Source organism: Lynx rufus, unplaced genomic scaffold, assembly GCF_022079265.1.
Source record: "Lynx rufus isolate CCGP_SWC_20201006 ecotype Redwood Valley unplaced genomic scaffold, mLynRuf1.p SCAF_18, whole genome shotgun sequence".
NCBI lineage: Eukaryota > Metazoa > Chordata > Mammalia > Carnivora > Felidae > Lynx > Lynx rufus.
In genome coordinates, this window is record NW_025814832.1 from 16001317 (window position 1) to 16012239 (window position 10923).

The following is a 10923-nucleotide window of genomic DNA, read 5'->3' on the forward strand; positions in this document are numbered from 1 at the left end:
AGTCACCCACCCTGATTCAGTCTTATCCAAAAACGCACCTAACCACTGCTGGGTCCAGCCCAGAGGGTTGCTCAGGGGTATCTGGGGCAGAAACTGAAATGCTTTAAAATGCACTTTATGAACACATGCTTTCATTCTTCCATAGCTGGCAGGCACAAAGGGCTGAAGCTTGAGCACACTTGGGGAGTGACACACTCACTCCTCTCCAGGCAGCAGGACGATGCACAGGTTGGGCAGCAAGAGGGCATGAAGCCAGACAGAAGTCTCTTCAGGAAAGGCCGGGCTGTCCTAGGGCAGGGGAGCTGCCCTAAGGCTCGCTTACACTCTTCCTTTTTCATGTGAACCACCAACATTTATCAAGCATTTACTCCAGGACAAGTGCTGTTGTGTGTGCTCGAAGAAGGCAGTGAAGAAAAGGGAAAATGGCTCTGCTGTCAGAGTTTATATTCTAGTTGTGGGAGACCAACAAGTAAACAGCATGCATGTCTGCATTGGCAGGTTCTGTGCTGAATTAAACTGGGTAATAAGGTTAGTAGTGAAGTGGGGGGTGGGGGGGTTGGAGAATGCAATTTAATATAGGATGTCAGAAGGCCCTTCTGATGGGTAACAGGATGTCTGAGTAAAGACATGAAGGAAGTGAGGGGAGAGTTAAGGGGACAGCCACCTCTTAGGCCTAGGCCTGTGGACACTAGAGTTCTAGAGACAGACACACATACCCATGGCAACAGAGACAACTCCCTACCATGTTGGTTTGGTTTGTCCCCCTTCGATTTATTCTCCATTCTGTTCCCTGAGAGGGGGCTGACCCTTACAGATTGCTCAGCCTTGCCATCTGCCTTTCAGTTAGGTCCAGCCAAAGGCCCCAGAGATTGAACAGGATAAAAGAGGTGGAAGATGGACAATCCCACTCTTTGCCTGGCCCCAGTTCTGATAGTGGCTGCTTTCCTCTACGCCACAATGTCCATCTGCCTTCCACAGTTCCCTCTGTAACCCATCCTCCCATCCTGCCCTTCCTGTGCCCCACAGGGTCATCCTCACCACAAAGCATTGCAGGATTAGCCTTCCAGATGTACAATGTACCTACCTGTGCAGGGATGTGTTGTCCACAGATGCCAGCTGGACTGCCTCTCCCACCAGGGCAGGAAGGGGGTGGGGTTTGGGCCCTAGAGACACCCATCACAGACAAAATGTGGACCACGGCCTCGCTCATCCCTCAGTGCTCCAGCTGTCAAATTATTCATCACACCAAAGGCCAGAACAGAATTTGGGGTTTGACAGCCCCTTAGGACCTCACCGCCCCCAGAGACAGAGCCTTCTCCAAGATCCAGCCCACCAACTTCCTAGCTGAGGGAATTCAATCTACCTATCTCTAATAATTAATAGCTCATTACCCAGTTTATTTCCTTGATTGTACATTTATCACCATTGGAAAAGCTTTTCAATGTGTAGACCTGCTTTGATTAGAAGGTTGTACGCCTTGGAAACACAGAACTTGTGTTGTTCTGTGTGACAGCATCCTAGGCACACATACACAAAAACTCAGGGCATGTTTTTGAGTAAGAAGCAACAGAAAAGAGTACGAAGCACTTCTGTTCCCTGACACTTCCATGAGGATTGTTAATAATTGTTTGGCATTCGGGGTGGGCAGATCCTTTCAGAAGTATTGCTGATTTCTTCAGGTGTGTGGGAGCAGGAGACCCCATGTGGAACAACCAGGACAACCTAGGGGTTGGGGAATCACTCACGTTCCCCCAAGTGTTTCCACTTTTCTAAAGATCCCCTACTTTTCCATTTCTAAGTGGCTAGAGCAGCATTTAGCTAACAGACAGTGTCCAGGTCTCAGGGAAGCATAGAATAAGGAGGAGGGCTATGAGCTTTGGCCAAAAGTTCTAAGAAGCTAAGAAGCTCTTCAGGTCTAAGACAGCAGCTGGAAACCGCCATCTGGACCTGGGGCTGGAAACTGGGGAGGCAACATCTACTACACCAAAGACCCAAAAAGTGGCGCATCTGGCCATCTCCACCAAGATACCTAGAAAGCCCTGTGGGTGAGTACTACTGGTTAGTCCTCCCCCCGCCCCGCCCCATGCCATTAAGGGGCCACAGACTAGACCCTACAACTAAGACCTAATTCGGGCCAATCAGTCTCTCTGCCTGGTCTTAACTCTTCAGCCCCAATTCTATTCCACCCTAGATACCCTCTACCCCCACCCATGTGGCATCACTGCCACCAGGGCAACCCTTTTACCCACCATCCCCCCCCCCCCCCAAAAAACCCAAACAGCTCAGAAGTGCATCAATCGACCTTTAATGTCCAAAAGAGGCATGGATGCAGAGCATAGAAGATGTGGTGGGGTCTCAGCCCCTGCTCCAGAAATGAGGGAGAGATGAACACAAACTAGACATTTCCAACTGGCCACACAAGTCTGGGAAGGCAGGGGGAAACACAGATCTGGACAATCATAAAAAAACAAAACCTAAAACCAAGCACTCAATCTTGTGCCCACCGAAGGGTTTGATATAGGGAACTCACTCACCATCCCCGTACCCACCCTCCCCTGTCAGCATCAAAAAGAAAACTCGGCACACACTAAAGGCTTAGGGAGGGGGCATTCCCCTGCCTCCCCACCAGCCCCAAGGATGGACTTAGAAAAAAAAAGAAAAAAGAATGAGCTGGATCCCAACCACCCCCCTCCCATAGTGTCAACCCTACACATGAGAGTTTTAAATGCGATTTACAAGAATCAGCAGCTCAGTCAGCAATGACTGCCCTCCCTCCACCATCCCTGTTTGATCAACAGACAAGATTTCCCCCCACACTCTCCTTGGAATCTCCTGCCACTAGCAGCCCTGCTCCATTGCCTGATACCCAGCTTCACCACTGCAAGACCAATCCCCTCCAAAGTTCCCCCAAAGGTCCTCACAGCCCTTTATCACTTCTATCCCTACCTCCCACAAGAGGCTGCAACCACCCACAACGTCACTTTCCCTCTCCATGGAGAACCAGTTCCAGGGCAGATGGCATCATAGCCATCTCCTCATGGATAATCCTCCCAAAGCCTTCTGGGGAGCAGATAGCCATAGAGCAAGCAGTGTCTGGGCCAGATGGCCTGGGAGTTGACAACTATCTTCAGCCCCAGAGATTTTTTAACATAAAGGCCCAATTAGAACTAACTGTGCAGCCTATCTACCCATACACCCTAGAGATTCCACACTGTCCTGCCCCTCCCTCCCCTCTACCCCAAACCAAGACACACACACACATACATACATATACACAGAGGAGAATCAAGGGAGACATTGATTTGGTTTGATTGCTAAGACTTAACTAAGGTACTACAGTCACCAGAAATTCCCTTGCCAGCCAACTAACAGGGGCTGCTCTAAGAGAACTCCAGAGGAATGAGAAAACCAAGGGCTAAGCAGGGAGCAGACAGAAGGAGAGAAGAATGAATCGGAAAAAAAATCAAGCTAATCCTACCTCCGACATCCTCCTAGCAGGAGCTCCAGCAGGAAGAATAAAAGAAGGTAATCCACAAAGACACAGCCCTTACTTAGAAACTCTTCTGACAAAGACAGCAAGACAAGTCTGCTCCCCACTCCCACACACCACAGACAAACACGTCTCAGGGCCCCTTAAAGAATCCACCCCCCACCCCACCCTTTGCCCCAAGCCGTGAAATCACAGTTCAGTGGAATATTCTCCCTGGTACTAGATCAATCCCCCTACCTCCTTCCTATCCCTCTCTCCCTGCCAATCCTAATGCCGCCCCCCCTGCAGCCCCCCTGGCCCTCCCAAAGCAGCATCCGCTGCCAGGAGGAGGCTACTACATTTACTTCCACCTCCAGAAACCAATTTCCTTCCCCAGCCCTCCTAGGCTTACAGACTTTGTGGAGGGCTTTTTATTTTATATAGGGAGAGAAAGAGAAGAGGGAGGAGTGGGAGAGACTTTCTAGTGCAATACAACCAAAGAAAAAAATTTTAAGTCTTGAAAAATAAACGTAAAGCAGCCTTCTTCCCCAGGCAACTAAACAGAAAGAAGTTTGGTTTTGTTTACTGCGACATACACATGAAATCGAGTATACAGTCCATGCAGTAGCACAGCCATTGGAGAGGACATCCTGATGCTGGCCCCAGTGCAAAACAGTCCCAGCAACGCCGCCTGCTTGCCATCGCTGCCGCCGCCACTGACACCTTCACTGTGGCCACCTAGCCTGACTTGAAGAGGAGGATTGCAACTTGACCCAAGTAAAAATAGATGAAGTGCTTTGTCTCGTGTGTAACATAGCTGCCAAAATTTCGGCCCACGATACAATGCCAGGTAGGGTTATATTTCTTGTCAAATTCCTAAAAGAAGAATAAAAGGGAGAGAAGAAAGGTGATTAGGACAGCTGGAAGATGAGAAATCAGAATAGGAATCGGATTAATTTAGTTATCATCCCCCACCTACCCCTAGCCCATGGCCTCAGCTCCCCAAACCTCAGGAGCTCAGGTTAAGGCTGGCTAGGACACTCCTTCCTTCATTAATAATGGAACACCGCAAAGGCTCTGTTATTTCTCTCTAGCACTTTACACCCTGATCATCTCCCCTCCTCCTAGCTACCCTACTCCATAGCCCACCCTGTGATTCTTTAGGAAAGGAGTCAGGGAAGCCAGAGGCATAAAAGACCACTCCAGAGTCACGCAGCATGTGGAAAACAGAAGAGCCTCCCTGACTGGACACCCATTGCCTCCCACATTATTAAAACAGCATTTCCAAATGCCAAGAAGCAAGACCCTACAGCCAAAGTCAGGAGTACCAGGAAGCAGTTCTTTGTAAGTCAACATTAAACCCATTCCTATGTGCCAGACACCGTGTGGGCTGTAAGATGCAGAACAAGGACATCGGCCATGAGATCAAGGCAATTTCCTTCACTTCTCTCAAGGGCACAAGTTCAGCACCAAAGCAACCTAGGAAATCCTTATGACCTAATCAGACAGGCAATTCCCGGTCACTCCATGCATGCAGCAGGAAACAGATGGCTGAGTAGATGCACCCTGCCATGCAGCAGCCCTCCACCATGGGCCTAGCAAAGCTGCCAACCCTGGGACTGTCCCCTAGGTGCTCAACATACAACTTGTTTGGACTCCTCACAGCCCCTATACCACAGGACTCCAAGAGGTATTAGGGAACAGTAGAAAGGGCATGGATCACCAAATCTAGACTTAATGCTGACTCTTACTCTGTGTAAGATAGGAGAGTCATAGTCACTTCCCTGGGTCTTATTTTCTCAATCAGCAAAACAAGGAACCTGGGACAGATATAATCTAAGGATTCTCCTGACCCTCAAAGTCCATAATTCCAGATTCCCCGTACAGGACAGATAAGGCCATCACTCAGCAAGGAGCTAGCACCCCCAGCAGCCTTGCTGGGTCTGCACCATTGGCTCCTTACACAGAAAGTCTCTCAGGACTCCAGAGTTTCCTCTTTACCTGCATAGAGAAGCAAAACTCTGGAAAACTTAAGGATACCCTACCACCTCTATGGACCAGAATACCACTATACTTAGACATCCTTTCTGGGATATAAGAGTTGAAAATACCAAAGACTGGATTATGTCACCAATGGACATAGATTCTAAACAAAATCAGAGACCCTTGGGTACCACTTCTCACTTCTAGCTCAGCTGCTTCTTCACCATGTTAACCACATCCATTCACTCATTCATTCAGGAATTTTTCAGGGACTAAACCTATTGCCCATATTGCTCATCCAATATTATATATTCAAGCCCACCCTTTTCTTAAGAAGGTGAGGAGAAAGAGGTGATATAGTACCTGTGTCCTTTCTAAAAGAAAAAGAAACCACCACATGATAGGGATTACTATAGGGATATCTCACTTTAAATGATGCAGTTCCCTGAAAATTTGTGTATGATCTTATATTATCTGTTCAAATATCCTTATCTACATTTTGAATACTTCTGAATTAATGGGGTCATATTTGATCCCAAGTTTCTCTACCCAATGCCTTGCAATTATCTATAAATTATCTATTATCACATAACTATCTATACACACACACACACGCACACTTTGGCAGAGTTCCTGTTAAGAATTCCTAAGGTGAAGGCTTTGGTAAGAATCATTCCCTAATTTGTCTGCTTTGCAATCTCCTGGGTTTTGTTTACATGGGTTATACCTGCTTTCTTAAGTCCCCAGCTCAGCTGCCCATCCCCATCCCTGGCTAAAAGGCACAGCTCTCTGGGCGCACCTTCTTGATATAGGCAGCAATGTCCTTCTCTATGTTGTACTTCTCCATAGCCTGCGTGGCGCAGTCAACGGCATCCTGTTGCATGTCCTCAGACATGTCTGCGTTCTTGATCACTGCCTTCCGGTCAGACATCGTGACACTGCAGAAGAAGCAGAGAGGTGAAGCTGACAGCCCCATGCGCTAAGCAATGAGCATTAGCAGCTGAATGTGGAGCCTCAGTGGGAGAGCTGAGTACAGAGAGTGAGGGCAACAGAAAACAAAGACATGAGGTATTAATTAGGAGAAGGAGGTCCTAAGCTTTAAGCAAAGACATGGTTCCCAAGCCTGGGAAATACAAGGTAGATAGTAAAAAAGACATAATTAGCCATCAGTTTTTAATCATTTGTAAAATGAGGCTTTTCTAACTTTAAATTTATTTCTGATATTTTCAAAAGCATCAATTGCCAAGACATTACAACATATCTGTAACCTACTAGCTGTGTCCTTGGGCAAGTTACTTAACCTCTGTGCTTTCATACCATCATCTTAAAATGGAGACTCAGGGTTATCAAGGGTAAACTAGGTGGCATTAACACCTGAACACAATAAATCCTTAATTTAATGACCATTATTGCATCATTGGTATCATAGTGGAAACAAGATGGGACTAGGAATCAGTAGGCCTGACTTCTGGTCCTGACTATGAAGTCTTGTACTCTAAGGACAAGTCACTTAGCCTTACTGCATTCATTACTTCCATTTTAGCAATGAGGATAGCTCTCTATCCTCTATAAGGATTAATTAAGGTTAATATGAGAACACCTACAAACAAGGACAGTCTACACTGGGGTCTGTCGGCCAGATTCAGCCCACCATCTGTTTCTGTAGATAAAGTTTTACAGAAACAGGCTACAATGGCAGAATGGAGTAGTTAGTTGCAAGAGAATGCAAGGCCTATAAAGCCTAAAATATTTGCTACCTGGTCTTTCACAGAGAAAGATTGTCAATGCCCAGTGATAGTGATAGAGCTAACAAAAGGCAAGAAATTATTAACAGTCTTTTTTCATATCTCTGCTATCTAAGCCGTGGCATTCATCCTACAGCAACCAGAGTTCTGGGATACACCTTGCATGGTCCATTCCTAGAATGACAGGAACCCCGATAAAACTAGTCAGGATCCAGCTGGCAGTCTATACCATGTGAGGTGAGATGCAAGAACAGAGATGAGCTGCAAAATCCAATCTTGTCCTTGACCACAGTCCCATCACACTGACCCCCCCCCCCACAAAGAGGAATTTTGTCATCCAACCCAGTGGACAAAAGATGTCGTCATTCCAGCCCTGTCTGATATTAAGGCGGGGGTGGGGGGAGCTGCCCGCTCAAAGACAGACCCCTGGGAATGATACCTTGATATGGGAATGATACCCTGAGATGGTATCAGGCCACCCTGATCTCTGAGTCCACACTAGCCTGTGAGCTGGGTGAACTGAAAGGGAAAGCAGAACTCATGATTACTCCTTCAGCCTGCACCAGATGCAAAGAAAGCATACATGCTAGCTGCCAACCACACAGCCCTTGACCGCACCCAAGGCCACCTCTGTCTGGCACTTTCAAACTAAGCAGGGCTGGTTCCACTTCAGCAGAGACTGGCAGAGCAAAGGGTTAGTGGACCAGCATCCTCTGCCCCACACCCGAAAGAAAAAGAGCCTCAAGGAGTCTGTGTGCACCACCTGGTGCTGAGGAAAGGTCCGGAGAACCCTGTTCAAGGCGAGCTACATGACCTTGGGCAAAACAACATCTTCATTTTAAAAACCAATGGTTGAAATATGATATGGGGCAACTTCAAGGAGTTTGAGCAGATATACAACAGCAGCAGAGGAAGAATGTTCTGATACTATAAGGCTCTTTATATTTGAAGAAAACTAGTGTCACCTGGTACCCTATGCCAGGTTACCACTCAGAAGGGGGCACTGTTTACAAACGCTAGGGTGGGGGTGGGGCCTGGTTAGAGACTGCGAAGTTAAAGCATGAAATTGGCACCGGTTTTCCCAGCAAACTCACCTGCTCCACTGCCTCATCACCAAAGTCCAAAGGAACAACTTTGTCACAATAATTAAAAGCCACCTTACTCTCTAGTAGGAGAGAGCCTGCAGTTACATAACGTTGGGTCTTGTGACTACAATGCTACGATTCTTCACCCCTGGCCCCCCAGGCGTCTAAGAGGGGAGGCCTAGCCCCAACCTGCCCTGTCCAAGGTGCCAATGAGAAAAGGACAGGGAGGTGCCCGGCCTAACCCCTCCCTCCTGAGAAAAAAAAAAAGGGGGACCTGGGCCTTCAGACAGAAGAATGACCAGAAGGCCCCAGGCCAGCTGCCTCAGTCAAGAGCCAGGGGATCCTGTGAAAAGCGAAGAGGGCACTCCAGGACAGCTCCCCATCCTCTAACCCCGGTTTTGCAACAGAAAAGGCTAAGCCTCCGAAAGACGGACCACCCTACCCTCCCCAGCCCCCAACACACACAAACGCTTGTATTTCCTCCCTTGAGATCTCCAAGGGGGCTTATCCCTCCACCGTGCCATCCTCCAGAGAGCGGCGGTCCCCAAAGGCCAGCACCTGGGGAAGGAGAAAGCATCCTCCCCCCACCTCCGCCCCGGCCGGTCAGCCGCCCTCCCCCGCCCGGCCTGGAGCAGCGCCGGAGTGACTGGGCGTCCTCGCTGCAGGAAGGACGCCCCAGAGGGTGGCGGCGGCGGCAGGAGGCGCCGCGTCACGCCCGAGCCCTCTCCACCCCCTCTCCCTCGGCCCCAAACACCAGAGGCCTCCACGCAGCGCAGAGACTGTAGGGGTGGGGGGCGGGGAGGAGGCGGGGAGCCGCACCTCCGCAGCCCAGGGCCTCCAGCCGAGCCCAGGGGTCGCCAGGACACGGGGTGGCGCAGCCCCGGGAAGGAGGGGCGCCGGGGGCGTCACGCCGAGGCCAGCCCTGCTCCGGGCCTCGGGGCTGGGCCCGGCGCGTGGGCCTACACGCGACAGGTGCGGGCCGCCGCCCCGGGGACGCCCCCACCCACCGCTCACCTTCACGGAGGCTAGTCTGCGCGGGGCCCCGGGGGAGCAGCGATGGCCTGAGGCAGGGTGCGGGCAGGGGCGGTGTCCCCTCGGCTCCTCCGGCAGCAGCCGCCGCCGCCGCGGTCTCCGGTTCCCGCAGCCCCGGGCCGAGCGCTCGCCGTCGCCGTCGGCCCTTCGAGCTTCCCCGGCCGCCCGCGCTCCGCCTCTCGCCCGCCGACCCGCCCGCCTGCTCCGCGCTGGCGCCTCACAGCTCCGCTCCGCTCTGCCGCTGAGCGCGGCCGACGCGCGGCCCCCACTGAAATAGCGCCCCGCCCCCGCCCCCCCGCCGCGCGCGCCGCCGTCCGCCCTCCCCATTGGCTGCGCCCGCCCGGCCCCGCACTGCGGGCTTCTCCCCGCGCCTCTCTCGCCCCACATCTTGTTTCCTCCCACAATGCCTCGGGGCGGAGGGAGGGGGAGCTGGAAAGGGTTGGGGGAGGGAATGTGGCCTTAAGAAGAGAAAGAAGGAGAAGAATGCAGACCCTTCTACCAGGGCTAGGAGGCCAGGCCTAAAAAGGAATAAAGAGGCAAGGCTTAGACAGAGGGAGGGGTATAAAGACCCCAATCCCAAGAAGAATAAAGGAAGAGAGAGGGAAGGAGATTCAGACCCGGGGAGCAGCTGGGGAAGGGGTAGAGATCCTAACCTGAGGAAGAAGCAGGGAAGGAGGTGAAGTCATCAGCCTCAGAGGAAAAGACAGGACCCCTTTCCTCCCCCCAGATCTGTAGGAAGAAGAGGAACAGCCTGCTCCACAGAGAGGTATAGGCACAAACAGCCCCAAGGGCTCCCCCTCCCCTTACATTCAGGAAAAGTCCCTTCCCCACGCAGCTCAGCCTTTGTTCTCAAGTCTCAAGGCCACAGGACCTAAACTCCCAGCTGGAGCTCCAGCTGCTCTTTATCACCAAGAGCAATGGAGGCCGACCCTAAGCACAGTTGTGAGAAGGGAGGTTGGTCTTTGGCGCGCAGGCTCCTGGGATAGAGGTGAGAATAAGCCATTTCTAGTCAGTCTAGACTGGAGGGGGAGTGAATAGAACCCCCTAGACGTGCGAACCAAAGTATGGCAGAGATGTGAGGAGCTTAAAATTCAGGCCATCCATATTTCTCACCTTACAGAGGAGAGAACCAAAGCCCTCACCAGATCACCGGCAAGTCAGGCCTGGTCTTAGCTTCTAGGCAGCAGCCCCTCTGTGGCTGAAGGGGCTATTTGTGGGAGTGAGCCTTAATGCATGTGCCCATTGGGAGGGTGCCTGCCTTCCACTCTACCCCACCCACCTCCAGAGAACAGGAAATGTCTGCATTTTTCTTCCCTTCTGTTTCACAAAGGAAGTATCTACCTAAAGGGGTGGTGAGACTCTGTATAGGGAGCTACGCATTTGGGCCACACAGTGAGGATTAAGAAGCTCCCATTCCCATTTTCCCTTCACTGTCCCAAACCATGGTCAGGAAGTCAGACTTGCTCTGGCCCTGGTCTTCTCTGGTGAGGAGCATCATAATTTAATGTTACTTATGTGTTAGGGAAAACCTAGAAATCATGCCCTCCCATTCTGCTCGCCACAGTTCTATCATCTCCCAAACTCTGGGTATTTCAGAGAAATAGACGAG

General features: G+C 50.9%; 1 protein-coding gene across 2 annotated transcripts; it reads right to left on the reverse strand.

The window, feature by feature from the left end:
- Nucleotides 1-2289: 2289 nt before the first annotated feature.
- DYNLL2 (dynein light chain LC8-type 2) lies at nt 2290-9532 on the reverse strand. Of its 2 annotated transcripts, none has more exons than XM_047080973.1 (3): nt 9297-9532; nt 6252-6390; nt 2290-4345 (listed from the first exon to the last, which is right to left on the reverse strand). In XM_047080973.1, exons 2-3 carry the CDS (start codon nt 6381-6383, stop codon nt 4208-4210), a joined length of 270 nt encoding a protein of 89 aa, XP_046936929.1. In that variant the 5' UTR covers nt 6384-6390; nt 9297-9532; the 3' UTR covers nt 2290-4207. The 2 variants fall into 2 exon arrangements, with proteins under 2 accessions (XP_046936929.1, XP_046936928.1); XM_047080972.1 differs by lacking the exon at nt 9297-9532 and adding an exon at nt 8292-8514.
- Between the last annotated feature and the right edge of the window lie 1391 nt (nt 9533-10923).